The sequence below is a fragment of the Molothrus aeneus genome, chromosome 5 (assembly GCF_037042795.1).
Source record: "Molothrus aeneus isolate 106 chromosome 5, BPBGC_Maene_1.0, whole genome shotgun sequence".
NCBI classification, from domain to species: domain Eukaryota; kingdom Metazoa; phylum Chordata; class Aves; order Passeriformes; family Icteridae; genus Molothrus; species Molothrus aeneus.
In genome coordinates this window covers 15,853,100-15,872,710 of record NC_089650.1, presented here as the reverse complement: position 1 = coordinate 15,872,710, position 19,611 = coordinate 15,853,100, and the positions used below count along the sequence as shown (strand labels likewise).

Below are 19,611 nucleotides of genomic sequence, written 5' to 3'. Positions count from 1 at the left end.
CTCTCAACTGGTAAATCTTGATGCAGGTGGAAGACAGATTAGAATAGATCTAAGGAATTCTCACAACAATGGTGCCTGCCTTGCTGACAACAGGGACCAGGCTGGTGAGGCAACAGGGGCGTGAGGCCAGGGACAAGGCCAGTGGGACACAGCTGGTCACTCTCCCCCAGCCCCCATCTCCCAGGACAACAAGGATGACTGGGGGACTGGAGCATCTCTTTTATGAGGAAAGGCTGGAGGAGCTGGGCCTGTTCAGCCTCAAGAAGAGATGACTGAGAGGGGAACTCATCAATGTCCATCAGTATCTGGAGGGACGGGGTCACAGGATAAAGCCAGGCATTTTTGATGGTAACAAGCAAGTAGAACAAGTGACAATGGGCAGAAACTGATGCACAGAAAGCTCCACCTGAACATAAGGAAGACATCCTTTACTATGTGGGGACTACACACTGGAACAGGTAGCCCAGGGAGATGCAGTCTCCCTCACTGCAGATATTTCAGAACTGCCTGGATGCAATCCTGTGCTTGTGCTCCAGGATAACCCTGCTTGAGCAGGGAGGTTGGACCAGCTGTCACACTGTGGTCCCTTCCAGCCTGACCCATTTGTGATTCTGTGAGACCGACGCCGCAGGACGAGCTGCCCCTGGTCAGAGGCCCCTCTATACAATCGCCAGCAGCAGCCCTGCGGGACCGAGCCCTGTGGCAGGGACAGCCCTCTGTGGCAGCCACGGCCGCCGCTGTGCCCCAGCCCCGCGCAGGGGGGGGCGAGATCGGCGCCCCCGGCCCAGACGCTCCATAAAGGAGGCGGGCAGGGTCTGCCCGGCGGGAGGGGGCGTGCTGAGGGAAGAGCCGACACGAGTGGCGGGGAGGCGGCGCGGAGGGAGGGCAGCCCGGCTGCGGGAAGCGAGGCTCCGCGCTGGGACTGGTTCCTTCGCAGCCATTTTCCGTCCAACCAAACAGCCGATTTGCGGAGGGAGCCAACCAGGGCCGCACTGGAGGTTTGTGCCTGGCTCCGGCCAATGATTGGTAACCGGTTGCACTGCAGGCTCGAATGAAATGTCCGTCTCTCTCCCCGGGTCCCGGCGCTGCCGCCACGCCGCCGCCGCGGGCACCAGGAAGTGCGGGGCTGCCGCCCCGGGCCCCGCACCGGCCGCGCGTCGCTTTATGCGGCCGGGGCCGCGGGGCCGGGGAGCCGAGCGGGGTGGGTGGGTGGGTGGGCGGGCGGGGAGGGGAGCGGAACGGGCGGGCAAGCAGGGAGGGGGGTGTTGGCAGGGGCGGCGGGGCGGCTGCCCCCGCCGCTGTCCCGCTCTCTCCGCGGGGCCCTCCCCGCTACGGCTTCATTTTGCGGCCTAGGGCAGGGGCGGAGGCAGCAGGCGGAGCTGCCCCGCGGCCGGCCGATACCCCTCACCGCTGGCTGAGAAGCGGCGGGTACTCGCGGGGCGTGCGGCCTCCCGCCATCCCTCCGTCTCCGCGCCAGCCGCGCTCGCTGCGCCCCGGGGCCGCAGCTTTGTGGCAACCACGCCGCGCGGAGCGGGCTCGGCGCTCTTTTGTGTCCGCCCACCGAGCCCCCTCCCCTCGCCGCGGGAGCGAGGGGCCGTGACCCCCACCACGCCCACGGTCCCTAGCCGGGCCTTGAGCCGGGTAGCGGCGCTACAGCCGCTCCCGGTACCCCCCGCGCCGTTGTCGGGACCGAAATTTCTTGAAAGATTTGGCGGTATTTGCAGGATGAGGAGCATAGGGTGAGGCTCTAGGATGTGGTGCCAGTACCTGGCTGGCATTGCGGGCGGGAATGTGAGGCCTTGGTGTGCTGCACGGGGGCCCGGCAGAGGCGCCCGGCCGCTCCTGGGCAGGTGCGGGCAGCGCGGAAATCACAGCCAGGGTGATCAACAATAAAGTTGCTGATTAACTGAGGACTCGTCGTCTTGTCTATCGTGACCCCTTGTTTACAAAGGCACGAGTTACCTCTCGAACAGATGTGACCTGGGTACCAGGAAGGCTCAGAGGCCGTTGGTGTAAGTAGGAAGGTGTCGTCGTCGTCTCCGTCCCTCCCCGTCCCCTCCCTCCCCCCCGTGCCCCAGCGCTAACTGCGTTTGCATCATTGAAGGGCATGAAATCAGGAAATGGGATCGATCAGCTTGCAGTGGCGCAGAGGCAGCTGGGTGGCTGTCCTGTGACACACATGACAGATGGGAGAGAGACGGGACCCTGCCATTATATGTCTACATAACTTTTCGGTGTGTGGGAGGTGTTCTTGGGCATACCTACGTGTGTTAGCCACTGTGCTGCCTCCAGAAATTATGTAGTTGGTGATCCTGAAGAGTACTGTCGACGTATTGACAACAATCCTATAGACAATCATACTGGAAAACTACAAAAATTCATGTGTTCTAGTAATGTTTCTGCAGCTATGATATATATTCTGGAGTACAACAGCAGTAGAAAATCAGTTTTAGCTTTACCAATTTCTTTGAGGCTTAACCAAAAAGATGTGTTCTGAAAAGAGCTGTCAGGTAAAAGCTACCTAGTGTGGTTGGGTTGGTTTTGGGATGGCAAAATTAATGATAACAATGATCTGGACATTTTTAGGCAATGAGGAACACAGAAAGCTGTATTTCAGCCCCCATTCATCGGCTCTATTACATGTAATAACTTTTCCTTGGCAACTTGGTAGATGGCAGTTATTGTCAATGAAAGAAAAGAATTCAGCTTTCTCAAAAGCGGCTCTGGCAAAATGGTTGGAAAAAGGAAAATGGCAAGTGCCACTTTGGGCAGTATTCAGTGTCTGGCTTTAATTGGCTTGCAGGAATGGAGAAATGGTATCTATATATAATCATTAGCATACTGTTCCTAAACAATAAGCTAGTGGTTGCTTTCTTTTTTTCTTTGCTTATGTGGCCTGTGGCATGACAGTTGCAATGTAAAGGCAAGATCCATCTCCAGTTCTCTAGGACACCCAAGATGGCTCGATCTGAACCTTTCTGAGGTCTGTGTGAGTTGCTTTTGCGCTATGCATTGAGCAGGTGGTTGTACACGGTCTTGGCTGTTGGGATTTACAGCTATGGCATTATATTGGGAGAAGTTAGAAGCACTGGGTGTTACTCTTTAGACTTCAGGATTTGACCTCCACACAGTTCAAAGCTTAACTCTTATTTGTGGTAATAATTAGATGAAGGGAGGCAATGTTCAGAAATTGAATGAAAAGTAATGTTTAAGATAATGTCAAGATATGAAACATTAAACACTGAAACTTTGAAAGTCTGATACCTTCTTTTGTCAACATTTAAAAAAGATTTGCAAGGTTCTTCCTTTAGTGCTTTCAAATATAAGTCTAATGGTGCTCCACCTTTAAAATTTTGCTTAGAAAGAAACTTGACTTAGTACAGAGTTTTGCAGTAGTGTTTTGAAGAAACTTAGTATTTGGAAATTGATGTTTTAGTGTCAGGATGCTTGTAAAAAGAGCAAAACATTACTATATATATGCATACTAAACAATATGGGTAAATAACATTGGTAGAATAAAAGCAAGTGTCAGCAAATTCAAGAGTTTTGGCCAAAAAATAGTCTGGTCTGAAGCTAGTTCAGTCTGGTCTGAACTAGTTTTGTAAAACTCTTACTTGCCCTGTTGCTTTAGAGGAAAAAAGCTGCTTGGCATACTTGAGTTACTACCTCAACAAAGGAAAAATTACCTACTTATAAATGTTATCAAACTTCTAAAAGGAAAAAGACAGGATTTATGGATTGCTGCTTTAATAAACAGATAAGCTTAGTTTTTTACAAAAAATATTAGAAAAGTATCAAAAATTTACTATTGAAAGGTAATACGGGGATTTCCGTCAGGTTGCTGAAGGAAGGAGGTGCTGGTGTGTTCAGCACTGCTTTCCTTTTCCAGCTTCTGCAAAAGCAATTAAACTGCCTCCATTCCTCTGCTCATCTTGTTTATTTTCTCCTCCAGCTTCTCTCTTCTACTGCCAAAAAAGAGAAAGTGTGGAAACTCGATTTCTCCTGCTTGCTCTGTATCACTGACCCTCTCCTTCTTGATGTGAAAATGCATGAGGTTTTAGTCCAGCCATATATATTGGAGCTAACAGTGCTTGTGGATATTAGCCAGCCTGGGAAGGAGTCACCAGCTTCTCTAGCAGAGCTGGATCCATGTGATGGGGGCCTGTGGTCAGTGGCACTGGAGCTTTTAAGATAAGACATAAAGTTGATAGACTGTTACATGGAGTGGGAAGGTGTAAAGGTGGCAATACCCTCTTTGGATTTCATAAGAGAATGTTTCCTCCCCATGGGCTAGGGGAAGGATTCTGGTACAGCCCAGATGCTAATGAGCCTTGGTGACACTGTAGTCCTCTCAGCATCAATCTGCTTTTCTCAGTGTTGCTCTGCTGCGGGGGGAAACACTGAATGTAAGGGATTAGAGAAGTCTGAGACGGAGAGAGAATGCAGCATCTGGTTTTGTTCTATGTGCAAAGGCATTTAGCATTATATTTTTATGTGTCTGCTGAAACAGTGTCCTGTGAATGCATTCACCAGTTGGTATTTCTTAAATATCTGCAGGTGGGAATTCAGTGGGAAATTAGGATCCCCAGAAGTCACTGAAAAATAAAAGGAAATTAAAGGTGCATTTTTAATGGAAAAATCTTTCTGCTTAACAGGCAAGGGTGCAGAAAGCTCAAATAAAACTTTGTGTTTCTGCTGTTATTAACTGATTCACAGCTTTACATCTCTTGTGACAAAGTGTGGCAAAATGAATGATGTGGTTACTACCTACAGCTTTAGTTATTGTTTCTGTCCTGCTTCTTTGGCAGACATGACTGCATGGAATCTGTACCAAGTGCTTCAGTTCATTGCATATAATTTTCCACTGCCCCTCTCATAGGGTAACAGTTTTGGGAGACGGTGGATAAATACCACATGAAATCACAAGAGGCCTTTGGTTTCCCTTCAAGAGGGCAGTTTGTAAGTCATTGCCATATAACTTCCTCGTTGTGAAAACAAAAATCATGTTTCTTCAAATTTCTTTTTTCTTCTTTGTTTTTCCTTTTATACTGATCTAAGTTTTAGTCCCTTCTTCTCAGTGCTAGCAGGCTTGGGTTTGTATTCTTCTTTAGTTATAATTTAGCTGAGCCACTGATATTGACTGCACTCATAAGGGAGCTTATAAGATTAAACAGGATGCAAGATTTACTTTGAGATACTGATGTTTTATTAGTTTAGTACAGACATATTATAGGAACGGTCTGAGTTATGAGCAGCTGACAGGAGCAAATTTTTTTTAAGCATCCTCAAGAATATTTATAACAAATGTCAGTGTAGACCTGTGTGTTCATTCATGTGCATCTTATCACTGAACCTTCTTTGATGCTCTTGAAATTTTCTCTTATAACATATTTCTTTGGTTGATTTCCATGCATCAAGTAGTTTATATATCCTTAGTAATATTCTTTTATTATTAGAGAGAGAAAAAACAAACAGAAAACCATTAACAGAAAGCATTGTGCTGCTGCTCTGTATTCAGATTTTAATTTTGCGGTGTAGTGCTGAATGTTTATGTCCTGTACTTGTTTACTCTCCCTGGTTATTGATAAAATCAGATAGTGGCATGGTCATTTTAGAGACTGACATGTCACTTCTGATGTGCTTAGCTCTCAGTCTTTATTCAGTCCATGTGTATCCATGGAGGAGCTTCAGTGTCTTCCTAGCACTGGAAACTGAGGATAATGTACAACCTGTAGTAATTGCTTCCTGCAGCTATGCACTGCACTTGCTGCTGGAGGACTGAGGTGTTGGAAGCCCTCCCTCGTGCAATTTGGCAGCCACACAGAGGTAGGAGATGCTCTTGTATTAAGAAGCACTGCAATGTTTGCAGGCTGAAACTGCCATGCAAATGTGATGTATAATCTGCAAATGGCTACTTCTCCTTAAAGCAAGTTGTAACAATTTGGCAATCTAAAGCAAAATCTGAGAGGAAAATTCTTGCCCACCTGAACCTTTTAGGATTAGATCTCCCAGGATTTTGCCTGTTCTAGCATCTACTTCCATCTAAAGTAGCAGATCTTCCTACTAAATGGGCCAATATAAGAACTGTTGGCCTTTTTAGTCTCCTAGTGACTGCAGTTAGTGTAGGCGAGGTGTTGTTTCTATGCTATATTGCACTGCTGCCTTTTCCAGAGCAACTTCACGGACACAGAATTTAGTTTGTGTCATGGTTTTGGAGGTGTTTTATTGGTTGTTTGGGGTTTTTGTTTGTTTGTTTAAAGGAGGGGGATTAATTAGCAACAGTGTAGGGAGAAGATTGTTTTCTCATTTTCTGAACATTGCTGTATGTGTTACAGAACTTGTCCTGAGCTTGACAATCAGATAATGTGGGGATTGACTGGAGTTTTGAACATCTGAAATTAAAACTGTAATGTGTGAGCATATAACTGTTTGTTATGAGATGGCCGGGATAGCTGTGGCCACATTTTCCTGCAAGGTCGTGTTTGTCATCCATCGGGCACAAAGAAATACTTGTAGAGTGACTTGGATGGCACATTAATTACAGTTGCTATATTCAGATGCCTGGATCTAGATTTGAATTGAATGACAACTCTGGCTGAAATTCTTCCATCAACTTACTTCGATTGAAGTAATGTGCTGAGATCCCCTCCTTCCCTCATGGTATGGTCAGCTGGAGGAGGCATGTGGGGCAGCTGGGCCAGCTCTATCTGTGGTGGCCTTCAAGATGTGGCTGGAAAAAACCTTGAGTGCTCTGCTCTGAGCTCGGAGCTGACCCTGCTTTTAGCAGGGGCTGGAGTAGAGACCTCCCACAGCCACTTCCAACATGAATTATCCTGTGGGCCTGGATCAGGACCTGGTTATGCTAAGCATTATGCAGAAGGGTGTTAGTGCTGTCCCTAATCTCCTGTCCCAAGGTTGTCCTGGCAGCTAAAAATCTTTCTTCAAGTAATACCAACAGAAGTAATTTCAGTTGATGTTAAGCTGTCAGTACCTCTTTTCTTTATCTGAGTCAGATCTGTCTTTTTCTGTTGCAAGCCGTTTCCTGTCAATTTTGCTAATCACTATTTTAGATTCATAGTGCTGATAAATGTCCACACAAATGCCCAATAATTATGAAATAATACATCCTGTAAGTAGATCTGGAAATATGTGCACAGAAAAAAATAGAAGCAAAGGTATTACCTTGAGGATGCATTAGTTTAATATGACCAAAATGTCTGTAGATGCAGCACAGGTTTGAAAGAGATTCAAGCAGGAATTGTCTTTTGAAAGCAAGCTGGGCTAATGAAAGTAAGATGATTTCTTAGTGTTGCTGGGTCTTGGCAATAAAGATTCAGATGGAGTAGCCTGCAGGAGAGGTGAGCAGAAACCAGTTAGTTATAACATCATGGCAGAAATGTGAAGAATATTGCAACCCAGGAGGAAGGAAATAATTTAGAAGAAATGTTTCACAGAAGATTGAAAAAAGAGAGGGAAAGAAAGATCAAGGTATTAAAAATACCTTGTATTGGGGCTGGTAAAGATTGAGATCCTAAATTAAATTCCATCAGGGATCAGAGAGCCAAAACTGCGAAGACTACCAGAAAACTAACATAATTTTGGAGGTAGCTTTTGGGATTTACCAGACTGCAATTTTAATTCTTTCAAAGTGCAGAAGGGAGAGGGAGGCACAATTCTCTTAATGATGTGTGATGTCAGTTTTGGTGATAATGACATGCAGGATTGTGATATCCTTGCATTGTCATTACAGTAAGCTGAGAAAGCAAACTGCAGACCCTTTGGGAGATTGAAAAGCAAAGTTAAATCTCCCAACAAAGAATCTGCAAAATGTGGATAAAGTGAATTTATGTTAAGGTTGGCACATGGAAGGTTAATGCCCAAAATACTGCCCTTCCTTTGGGTAGAGCTACTGTGTAAGAAGTGAAGCTTCTTTTGCTTTGCAAAAACCCAGCAAAAGGGACCTGAAATTCTTTATAGAAGTGTGTGTAATATTCTGTTCAATGAAGAAGAGTGGAATAGTCTTTTTCTCTTGAACAGCTCCTAAGGCTCTGTCCAGCTATTGTTGGAATGTGAGCAGCGCTCGCATTATTTGTGCATTTCTGGCCAAATGTAACACCAGACATTACTGGAAGGTTTCAAAGTGAAACTCAGCCCTGTGGCCACAAGCAAAGTGCAGATTAGCGAGAGGTTAAATGCTCATATTTCTGGGTAGATGTAAAAAAATCACAACATTGCTTCTCCCTCTCTCCCTCCCTTCTCTCCCTCTTCATGGATATGCAAAAAAGTGAGCTCTGTGGTCTCACTGACAACAACCATGAGATCCTTCAAAGACACCAAGGTACCCACACAGTGGGTGTGGGGTCAATGAGTGAAGTCAGCTGGGCTCTGTCTCTCCAGGGGCCATGTGTGTAGCTTGTCAGTAAGAAGGAGGGAAGCACAGGCTCTTTTGGCTTCCCTTTTTCTCCTGGCATTTAAGCTACCTATTAAACTGTGACTGCCCCCATCTCCAAACCCTCATGAAGAAGTCTTCTTGTTGGCCACCACATCAGAACCATGAGAGAAGAGCACCAAAGGATGCCCAGAGAGTGAGGCAGGGCAGGACCAGGGAATTCTAAAATGTGACTCAGAAAGCACATAGGAGTAACTGGTGTCTCAGGGAGGATGAGGATGCAGAGCTGGTCCCGCGGTCTGGCTAGAAGTTTGTCAGTGGGCTTGACAAACCAACACGAAGAGTAAAGGTGAGTGAAGGATGCATTCTGTGTAGGAACTAATAGGTAAAGCATTCAGTGAACAGGGGCTGGTGTAGGTTTTGAGGGTTGTTCAAGACACCTTGCACATTCTGGTCAGACTTTCACAGGAGCTATGTGCTACATAAACCAAATGATTCTGTCATGACCTGTGCCTCTGGCCGAGTTTTTTGAAAAGCCTCACAAAACAGTTGAACTATTTCCACACAAAACAGTTGAACTATTTCCACTGTCAGTACAACTCATTAATGACAGTGGGGATGCAATAGCAAATAGCAAAATATTTATGCTTTGTATAAAGTGATCTCATAGTTTGTGCTGGGTTTGAGTAATAGCTGTACTTAGTGATGTAACAATCGCACCTGAAAGGTTTCCTTCTTCTGGTTGTAGATGGATGGTGACAGCTCCACAACAGATGCGTCTCAGTTAGGAATTGCTGGAGATTACATTGGTGGCAGTCACTATGTCATACAACCTCACGATGGTAAGAAGTGAGAGAGCAAATGCTACTATTTCTCTGCATATGTGTGTATACATAAATTTTCTTCCAGTTCTTATATCATTCTCTGCTATCTTCTCTCAGGCTAAGAATTTGCCATTGATTTTGTAATGCCTCACTGTATAAAGCATTTTCTACAATCTGAAGGGGGGAGTTGGATTTTTTGATGTTGGTACAGAGACTTTAGGGGGATTTCAAAAAAAATTATGTTATAGGAAGCAGTTTGTATTTTGGCATGGCATTAATAATGGTTGTTGATCAGCAGCCATGTACACTTCTGTGCATAATGTGATTAAATGCTATCTTTATAAAGGTACCCTGATGTTGCATCTATTTTTAAAATTATTTCTATGATGTTAACACATTGTGTTTTCAAAGGTCTTCATCCTTCAGTATAAGATTTTAAACTGAATTATTGCCTGTTGTCTATCAAATATAATTTCTGTTAACTTTTCTTCATTTCATTAGACACAGAAGACAGCATGAATGATCATGAAGATACAAATGGTTCAAAAGAGAGTTTCAGAGAACAAGATATATATCTTCCAATTGCAAATGTGGCAAGGATAATGAAAAATGCCATACCCCAAACAGGAAAGGTAATACTGTTGTCTGGTAAAGACAGTGTGTTAATGAGTTTTACTCCTTCCTCTCAGTGAACTTGAGCTGATTAGAACAACATATTTTTCCGAATGATGCTGGTTTATTGAAGAAAAGCGTTAAAAAAGGAAAGCGAAAAAAGCCCCAGGAGCAGGAAGTGATTGAGACCAAGCCAATCACTAAGAATATTTTCTATGCAATTCTCCTGAGAGATTTAGTCTGCTTTCATTGAGGTGCACAAGATTTGGAATAAGTGAATAATTTTGGCTGAAATAGAAATTCAGTGCTCATCCTGAAGGGAAGAGAATGGTTAGCCTTCCATCGCCCGAATATTTGCATACCCAAATGCCAAAGTGACATAAGAAGTCTGCTTTATATCATGGAGCAGATAAGGCTAGATATTGAGAGCCTTGTTTATTTCTTACTTCTAAGAATAGATTTTTTAATCCATTCTGCTGAGCTGATGATTGTATAAGTACTTCATCATTCTACTGGTTTATCTTAAATCTTTGCAGGGCTCCTATGATTTGCTGTTTCTCTATTGTATTCCAATACAATTCCAGCCACAGTAACATTTCCTCCAGCTAAAACTGATCTCTTTGGAGATCACTCTAAATAGAAGCAAGACATAATTTACTCGCATCTGCTTGTATTTTCATAGTGTTCAGGGCTTTCTGGAGATCTGGATGTTACATTTATAACTTTGCTGTGAAAAACTGTACCCTAGTTCATATTGTCATAAATTTTTAGTGATCAAGATGAGATTTTTCTTTAGAATTTAGCATATGGGATGTGGAGCTATCTTGAAAAATAAGGATGGTTTTTTGTAAAAAACTGCAATGGAAGCTGCTGACTGATGACTTCTGAAAATCTCACCCTACATGTCTGAAAATATCGGAGGAGCTAGTGAAGACTCTGCACACAGTTACTGCTTCAATTTTTTAGGTTCTTTTCATGTGAAGAATCTTAATTATTATAATCTTCTTATTGATTCTTGTCAGCTTCCCCCCGAGTAATCATGAGTAATACTTGCTGTAATTTTAAGTCAGGTAAATTACTTTTGTCCAGCTGAAAACTGTAATCAAATTTACTTACTTCATTCTTGCCAGGGGCATATGTTGCTTCATTTGAATTCTCATTTGGTAAATTTATACCAGAGCATACATATATATATATATATATATATATATATATATATATATTTGGTAAATTTATAATAAAGCATTAGAAAGGCTTGCTGCTACATGTATATTCTAGTCCTTGAATCTAGGCAGGATAAAAATACTTGTCAGTGCTGAATTTGTGGGAATGTGATGGACTGAGGTTGGAGCTACCAGGTGTCTTAATAAGAAGAGGAAGTGGGCTGTGACATTGTGATGAACAGGTTTGAAGAGACACAGGTAAGCAAAGCAAGAAGCATCTGGGTGTAAGAGCTTGTATAGAACTTAGGACTTCAGGAGATCCTGGCAGTTGGCTGTGCTGCTTGAAATAGTAAAACATGGGTAAAATCACATTGCAGCTGGTCTTATGTAGAGGAGTGAGGACATCCAGTGGTTTGCTGTGCAGGTGTTGCCTAAATGGGTATTATCATTGGGCTTTGGGATGTTTCCTCTATTATCTGATGTACTCTTTGGGAGGTTAGTGGTGAGTTTTTTAAAGTCTTCTGTCTTTATTAATAATTTTATAATACTTTTTTCCTTACTAGATTGCTAAGGATGCAAAGGAATGTGTACAAGAGTGTGTAAGTGAATTCATCAGCTTTATAACATCAGAAGCAAGTGAGAGGTGTCACCAAGAGAAAAGAAAGACCATCAATGGAGAGGATATTCTCTTTGCCATGTCTACCTTGGGGTTTGATAGCTATGTTGAACCTTTGAAGTTATACCTTCAAAAATTCAGAGAGGTTGGTATATATGGGTATTTGCTCATTTATTTAACCTGGTTGCATTTATCCTTAGCTCTCTGTTGTTGTAACTGTACAATGGCTAACTTGCACAGTATCTCACAGCTCTTGGTTAGGGAGTAATGTAATGTTTAAAAGCATTCCAGAGGACTCTTGACTCCCAGAGGATGTCAACAGAAAAAGGAGGAAGTAAGCATTTTGATTAGACTTGCTGATTCAGAGTACTTAAAGCTTTCAACTGAATAAATTCTCTAATACATTTGTGGTAGTAAATTGCTCTGCTCTTTAAGGTGCCTATTAAGAATGTTTAATTTGATCTTTGGGTTCAGTCAGTATGTACTGACTGCATCCTCTGAGGAACTGGCCTAACGCCTATTATTTGTCTGGACTTCAGGTCTGCAAAAGAAAAAAGCTGTTTTCTCATTTTGGAATAATGATTCACATGGAAAACTATCTGCTTCAATGGGGTTTTTTAAATTATTATTTTAGCCTGTCCCTCAGTTTGCTTTTGATATGCAGTACATGCTAGATATGTGATCCAAACAGTTAATTTAATTTATCCCTACTGTAGCAGAAAGTGACTTTATTCCTTTCAGCAGTTTAGACCTTTTTGAAAAAAGGAAGTTGCTTCTGCTTGGGTTTTTTTTCTCTGGTCTGCCTCCTCCTGTCTAAATTGCCAGACCAGTAGATAAGGATGCTCTTCTGAGTTTCTTTGTTTTGTAAACCAAAGATTTTTTTAGTTCAGACTTGCTAACCATATTTGTTTTGCTGACAGCACTTGAAGCTTCCCTTTCCCAGAAGGTCATTTGCTGAATAACTGAGTAACAGGAGGTGTAATGTAAAGTTGGAGTAGTGCTGTGTGCTTTTTCCAGTTCTGTGTAGCAGTTGCACATGCTGTGATAGGGCTGTATGTGCTTTTAAAAAGGCAAGTATTGCCTAACTAGTTCCAGTTCTTACCGAATAAGTCTGAAGTGGGTCTGTGATACTTTCATTCTTAATTGATCATTTTTGCAGATTATAGATACTGTGATAGCAGAGTAGTTAGACTGGGTTTTAATTGCATGGATGGGTTAAACAGCTTTGCTCATCAGTTTTAAATCTCCCTTCCAGCAAGGTTATCTTCAGGGTGAAATACTTCAGTTTTGTAATTGAGTATTTTGTCTGCAGCAAGCAGTTGCAGAGAATCTTTTTTTATGCCCACATTATTTTTCTAGACATTCTTATGTAACAGCATAGAGCATCAAACTTCAAACTTGTAAAACTGCATGCAGATGACTTAGGGCCTTGGCTTTCTATGCTGATATCCTTTCTGGCTGTAGTCCTTGATGTGGGAGAAGAAATTCCACATCTTGATTTTAAATGTCAGCTCTTAGTTTATGGTGATGGTGCTTGTGTGTGGTTGGTAAGCAAATGTTGCACATTCTTGGTAAGTGAGAATCTGTGATTTCTTGTAAATTCTCCTTCTGGATTACCACAGATTTTGAACTTTCTGCAGAAGGTGAAAAGCCATTTTTTAAAACCACACAGTCCTAGTTTCACAAGTTTTTGTTTCAGGAGTATGGTTAAGATGAAAAACACTCACGTAATATGCACACTCTCAAATCCCATAGAGTTTTACAATTCTTGGGATTTCAAGCTCCAGCTGTTGCACTGTGACTCTTCTGCAAGTTTCAAACCTTGGCTAGAGTTCCTGGGGCTTTGAAAAAATCTGAAGCTTTTTTCTGCTTTTTTTGTGCTCTCTCTTCTTAGGCAATGAAAGGAGAAAAGGGAATTGGGGGAACAGTTACAACTGCAGATGGTCTAAGTGAGGAGCTCACAGAAGAAGCATTTAGTGAGTAGTACTTTTTAATTTATTATGTTCTTACTACAGCTTTTGTAAATACAGCACTTCTGGCAGCATTCTTACTTGAGGAATATATCCTGGACTAGTAATAGCTCATGTTAATTGTGAAAAATTTATAAATGCATATATTAGTCCTTGTATACACTTAAACACAGGTTGTAATGAAAGGTGCAAACAGTTTTTTTCCTTTTCCCCCAGTAGCTACATATTTAGGCCCCATCCATTCTACTTGCAAGACTCTTGGGGGAAAAAAGTAAAACTGACTTGAGGAGCTCATCTTTGAGAAATGAGGCAGAGAAGAAAATCATCTTTGTCTAATTCTAAAGATCTTAATATTTCTTACATTCAAAAGAATGCACAGATTGGCAGCTAGAAGGTGTGGGGTGTAGCATTCAATGTAATTTTCTTCCTTTTACTGTGGATTAAAGCCTGACAGTTTTTTGGAATTTACACTGATTTTGTTTGTGCTGATTCTTGCATGTAGTCTCCACCTTAGCTTTTAAATGTTATGGGCTGGTAATGTTGAACCTGATAGAAGACGAATTAGAAAGGACAGCTCTAGTCCTATCTACTGACAAGCTTTAGGTTTTTAAGTATGTGATAAAATCACTGGTAAACCACCAAACTAGCAAAAATTCAAAGCCTGAGGGCTAAAATGACCTATTCAGGATTGGAAATACACTTCGCTCTCAGTTTGACTTTGGCTGCATAAAACAATGCAGTCTTGTTGGGTCTCTTCTAGCCTGGAAGAGGAGCTTATAAAACTGGCTGGAAATTAAGAATCTAAATCTAAATCTTGCAAGGGTCCCTTCTAATATTTAGATTTAGATTCTTAACTTCCAGACCTAGGAGACTCAGAGTGCTCTATGAAAAAACTTTAGGTTGCTGTGACTTGAAAAGAGCAACTTTAGAAATGTCCTGGCAGGATTAAGGATGCAAAGGAGCTGTTGCAGTATTAAAGAAAAGTAAAAAAAAAATTATGTTAAATAACTGATCATGTCAAGTGCTGCAGGTTTTTCCCTTCACAGGGGCAGCTATAGCTCTGTCTGGAATGAATGATGGTGTCACTGCAGCAGTAGCAGTGATAGCTGTGCTTCTGTGGCATAACCCTCAGCTCTTTGTGGTGGCCTCATGCCAGGGCCGGGTCGGGGTCTCTCCATTAAGCTGTGTTGGATGTGGAATGTGCATATTGAAGGGCAGTAAATTTTGGACCTGCCAGAGCCACTCTCACTAATCTTCATGCATCTCTCAGCCTGAAACTGAAGCAATTGAAATTTTGTTCAATGAAAGAGGAAGGAAAAAAAATAAAAACAACCCCAACCAACTAACCAAAAATCTAATTACAAAACCCTCAAACATCAGCTTTCAAATGAAAACTGTTAGGATTATGCCGTGCTTTCAGAATTTTGTATTGGTTATACATCTTGTTTATATTTAGTAACTACATGAACAAAACCTTATTATTTGTGTCCTAGGGGAAAATGTGCTAGAGTGACAACCTACAGTATAAATCATTGTGCTGCTTTGCTTTCAAATAGGAGTTGTAAGGCATCTACTCTGAGCGCGAGAGCTCAACATACATGTTTGTGAAGGTCTACCTAGGAGCATCACTCCCTGTGTTTTCTCTTGGTATCTCAGAAGTACTTTTTACTCCTTTTGTTGGCCTCCTCTTTCCTGTGTGAAATCAGAGCTCTTCTGTGTGCCCTGAAGGACGTGCTGAAGTCCACCACTACAATGTCAGGCTCTAGCAGTGCCTTTTATTTTTGTCATTGCCTGTTCCTGTTCCTCTCTTCTGCCTTCCATGGAGCTGTATTATGGAGTCCCTGATGGATCCCAATTTATAAAGCAGCACAATGATTTGATTGAGTTCCTCCCCCATGGCTATGCTCAAGTGCTAACTTTGTGTTTAAACAAAGCCAACTGAATTCTTCAGGCTTGTTGGGATACTGAGCACTGGAGATGGCCTTTTCAGTGGCCAGGGTGGTGAGCTCCACTCCATTTGCCTGTGTGCAGGTTTGGACATTCTGCTTACTCTCAGAACAAAATCAAGTTGGATTTTATGTATTTCTTCTGAATGGGAATAAACTTGTTCACCTGTAACACTTGGTAACAAGTGTGAATTTACCAGTGTAGGATGGTAACTCAGGAGATTAATGGCTCTGTAGACCTGGAGTGGACCACAATTATTTAATGGTGACAGACACATCAAATAAGGCTCTGTATATCAAGCATTCCTGCCTAATGTTTTTAAAATGCTCTTTCTTTCAGCTAACCAGTTGCCAGCAGGCTTAATAACCACAGATGGCCAACAGCAGAATGTTATGGTCTACACAACATCGTATCAACAGGTATGATCCTGTATCTTGTCCCCTACTCTCCCTTCTGCTGCTAAAATCCAAACACTCGTTCAGCTGCTCTGTTCTGAAAGATGAGAATTAATTTTATATAGTCCTTTGGTGGTGGCTGTCATGCCATTCCAACACTGAGAATTCATGGCTGCTTGCTGTGAACTGCTCTGCAGCTTCAGAAAATGTGCAGTGGAATGTAAGCTTGCATTTTCTTTCTCTAGATCTCTGGTGTTCAACAAATTCAGTTCTCATGATTTTGAAGAAAATTTTCCATCTGGGAACATGAGACGGAAAACCTGTGCAACTCTAACGAAGAGGCAGTTTTAATGACTGGTGAAGAGATTTATCTCTTTGTATATTAAATAGCTGTAATGTAGCTACCAGAAGCTTGACTAATTGAGGTGTGAGTTCTGACTCAAATCTTTTTCATGATGATTTTAAAGAAATAATTGGATTTTAAAGGTATTAAAGTATTTTTGTTTTGTACAAGAGTTTGTTGCTCTGTATAACTCCTGTATGCATTGTATATTGCAATTTATTACTGTCAGAGATTTGTAGACAGTTTCTTATTTTCATATTGAATCATGTTACTTTTGTAATTTAGGTAAACAGCTGGGTTAATTCATGCTTACCCTTTGAATAAAATTGTAAGGGTAAAGTTCATTTTTGAATGCAAGTTGCCTTTATTATAAAGATTGAGTTAGTCTTGGTTATGTAACTTGTCTTGCATGACAACCTCAACTAACCTGACACGTCAGCTTATTTATTGAGATTTTGAAAGGGACTTTTTCCTCATGAAACTAGCAGCTCAAAAGCATTGCTACAATTGTTTTTTCTAATGTAACTTCTGAATTAAAGGTTAATCAAAACCAATGAATGCTCTACTACATTTAGAGGTTTAGAGCTTATCAACAGTGTTAATGAAAGCACTGACTGTGCAATGCAGGTTTTCTTTTTTTAAATTTTTTTCAGTTGCATTAATTCTCGTTCAACTTACTTTGATACTTTTAAGGTAGTCTTTCTGCTATTGAAATAACTCCTCCTTTTTATGTATGGTTTTTAGAATCCCAAACTTAGAAATCCAAGGGTAGGGGGGATTTTATAGTCCTTGTGGTAAAAGATCTCATTTTAACTTTTTGCTGAAATGTTTTAACATTTCTTGTGAGCCTGTGGCAACTCAAAAGTGGTAGTGACTTTCTGTGTCTGGGCTGCATGTTGTGTGGGTGTGTATGGGCATGAGTGGCTGACAGCTGAATAAGTGATACAAATCTGAAATGGAAGACAGACTTCAGGTTTGCTGTCTCTTTCTTGGTTTTGCAATAAACTCTACCTAGGTAATGTAGTTCTGTATATTTAGTGAGCTGTTCTTGGTAATGTTGCTGTTTCTTTAATAATTGGATGGGTAATTTTGTTGCCATGTCTTAGCCTATTAGGGTAGGGATGAGGGTTTTAGTAATAATTTACTCAGACTGGATTTTGGGACCTTCCGTATTTTTACTGTTTCCAGTGGACTGAAATGTAATATATTTATTATCCTTCCACATACCTGTTATTAATTTAGGCAAACCACACCTTGAAACTCTTGTCATATGATTTCTTGCTGGTTTTGTCTTTTCTTAAAAAAAAAAAAAAAAAAAAAAAAAAGAAATGTAATAGTTCAATATTGGGAAATTGACATAACCTAAGATATCCCAGCTCTTTAGCTAAACAAAAACTTCATTTGCAGATTTGAGCAGTGTTTCCTACCAGTCAGCATCCTGCTGGCAGAGCCTCTGGAGGCGATCCAGTGTATTCAGGGCAGTCTGCAGGATGTTCTGGGCTTTGTGGGAGCCTATTGTTCTTCAGCAGCTATGAACAAATGGAGTTTCTCATTAAATGTAAAACTGAATAACACAATCCCTGCAAGAGCCCCTTCTGTTTCTATTCCATTTATTTCAGGCCAGCATAGCCTCTTCTTGCTGTTCCCAGATTTGCAATGGAAAAAAGCTGTGATACCAACTAAGGAGAAGCTAGGAAAGATTTGGCATTTTGAGGTGATCCCACACACTTGAAACAAGCAACATTTTTCAGGCTCCCCTCTCTGCTGTGAGTTTAGGTTGACGTGTGTTAAGTTTGTAGTTTGTATTCCATCATGTGAGCAATGAAGCTGATACTTAGTTTTTCCTTTTTCTTTCTTCTCCCTTTGAGGGCCAGGGACAAAACTGCATAACTTCTCATTCTCTTCCTGAAACCACAGCAGTAAAAGTAATAGTACAGCACTTTGTTCCATGTCTCTCTGAAACCTTTCTCCTAATAAAATTTTGCAGGGTAGCCATGGTACGCCAAATAAAAAAAAATGTGGTCTGAAGAAATACTTGCCTAATTTTATTAGCAGCAGCACAACCAGTGCATTCTTTATATTTGTTCAACAAATCTGTGTTCTCATTTTGCTCTGTTTGGGTGTTTACAATTTACAAGTAGCTAAGACCTGAACCAAGAATGACCATTCTTGCTACATCTCACCTGCTTCTACAACACTCCTGTCTTTAGTCCTCTGAATGTTTTTTTGAACTAAGATACCCCCAAACGGAGCTTGAGTTTGAGACAGCTGTGGCAGCGTATGTTAAGACTTGGAGAAAGGCTGCTTGAAAAGCAGTGATGTTCAAAAATCTTTTTCCAAGAACAGTGACTTTTTAGGTGCCTTTTCACAAGACAAGCAAGTTTTACCACAGTAATTTTTTGAAAAATGCATTTTTGTGTAACTTGATCCTTCTGGTATTTCTTTATAGGGTGTGTTTGGTATCTTTAAAAGCACAGAAATGCTGTTATCTCTAGTCCAAATGCAGTTGTGAGAAAAGCTGATTTAGATGATGTTCTTCTATATCCAATTTTCATTACAGGCAAAATGGGAACTGAGGCTCTGCCTTTCCCAGTCTTGTTGACATACACATGCATGGTTAACTGTTTTATTTATTCCCTCCTTCTGATCTCTGCTGAATGCTAAAATATGTGGCTGGATGGTACAGCAAGAACACAGATGGAGTTCTGGCATGAGGTGGTACGTCCTAAATACCTACTGCCCCATGTTTATATGCCTGTAACTAAAAATCAGCCTGAATTATATGGGCTATTCTTTAAAGAGCTATCTTCCTTGAACTGCACTTTGGATCACTGTGAATGCTATGGGATGGTTCCTATTGTGGAATTTGAGGATGATGCTCATGAACATGTTGTAGGCATGGAGAGGTGATTTCTCTCTAGCCTTTGGCAGGAGAGGAAGCATATGGGCAACTGCACACACAGAAGAGATTGCTCAGTGCAAAGCAAGGGGCAGAGCCAAGGACTAGTGTTTTTCCTAGCACCTTGCTGTCATGATAAGGGTTGGCAGCAGCTTTGCTTATAGCTATAATATTCCTCATTTTGCAGAGCTCTGAATGTGATTAATGGTCCAGGTAAATCACGGAGGCTCGCTGCCTCAGTTACATTTACAGCAGTAAGACAACTTGCCTTTAAGTCACTGTATTACCAAATGGTGCAGGGTTGATGTTTTTGGGGTTTGATTTGTACCAAATAGAAGAAAGGAAGTTTTTCACTGAAACTAGTAGTGAATTTTCTTGTATTTGTAGGTGAAAAAACCTCCAAAGCTGGATGTAGATTTTAAGACAAGTAATGTTATAAGGAAACTATATATG

General features: G+C 41.6%; 1 protein-coding gene across 6 annotated transcripts; it reads left to right on the top strand.

The window, feature by feature from the left end:
* Positions 1-868: 868 nt before the first annotated feature.
* Positions 869-17,290, top strand: NFYB (nuclear transcription factor Y subunit beta). Of its 6 annotated transcripts, none has more exons than XM_066550264.1 (7): positions 869-998; positions 9,138-9,231; positions 9,715-9,845; positions 11,552-11,749; positions 13,499-13,580; positions 15,861-15,940; positions 16,162-17,290. In XM_066550264.1, the coding sequence occupies exons 2-7, from the start codon at positions 9,138-9,140 to the stop codon at positions 16,192-16,194; spliced, it is 618 nt and encodes a 205-aa protein (XP_066406361.1). In that variant the 5' UTR covers positions 869-998; the 3' UTR covers positions 16,195-17,290. The 6 variants fall into 6 exon arrangements, with proteins under 6 accessions (XP_066406361.1, XP_066406359.1, XP_066406358.1 ...); XM_066550262.1 differs by lacking the exon at positions 869-998 and adding an exon at positions 1,130-1,201; XM_066550261.1 differs by lacking the exon at positions 869-998 and adding an exon at positions 1,350-1,739.
* Positions 17,291-19,611: the final 2,321 nt, after the last annotated feature.

What these genes read in the sequence shown, in the direction of transcription:
- NFYB (XM_066550259.1), top strand. Translation starts at nt 4,915, where the DNA reads ATGAAATCACAAGAGGCCTTTGGTTTCCCTTCAAGAGGGCAGTTT. An exon ending in TCCCTTCAAGAGGGCAGTTT is followed by an intron (nt 4,960 to 9,137) that starts GTAAGTCATTGC and finishes TTCTGGTTGTAG; the next exon opens with ATGGATGGTGACAGCTCCAC. An exon ending in ACCTTCAAAAATTCAGAGAG is followed by an intron (nt 11,750 to 13,498) that starts GTTGGTATATAT and finishes CTCTCTTCTTAG; the next exon opens with GCAATGAAAGGAGAAAAGGG.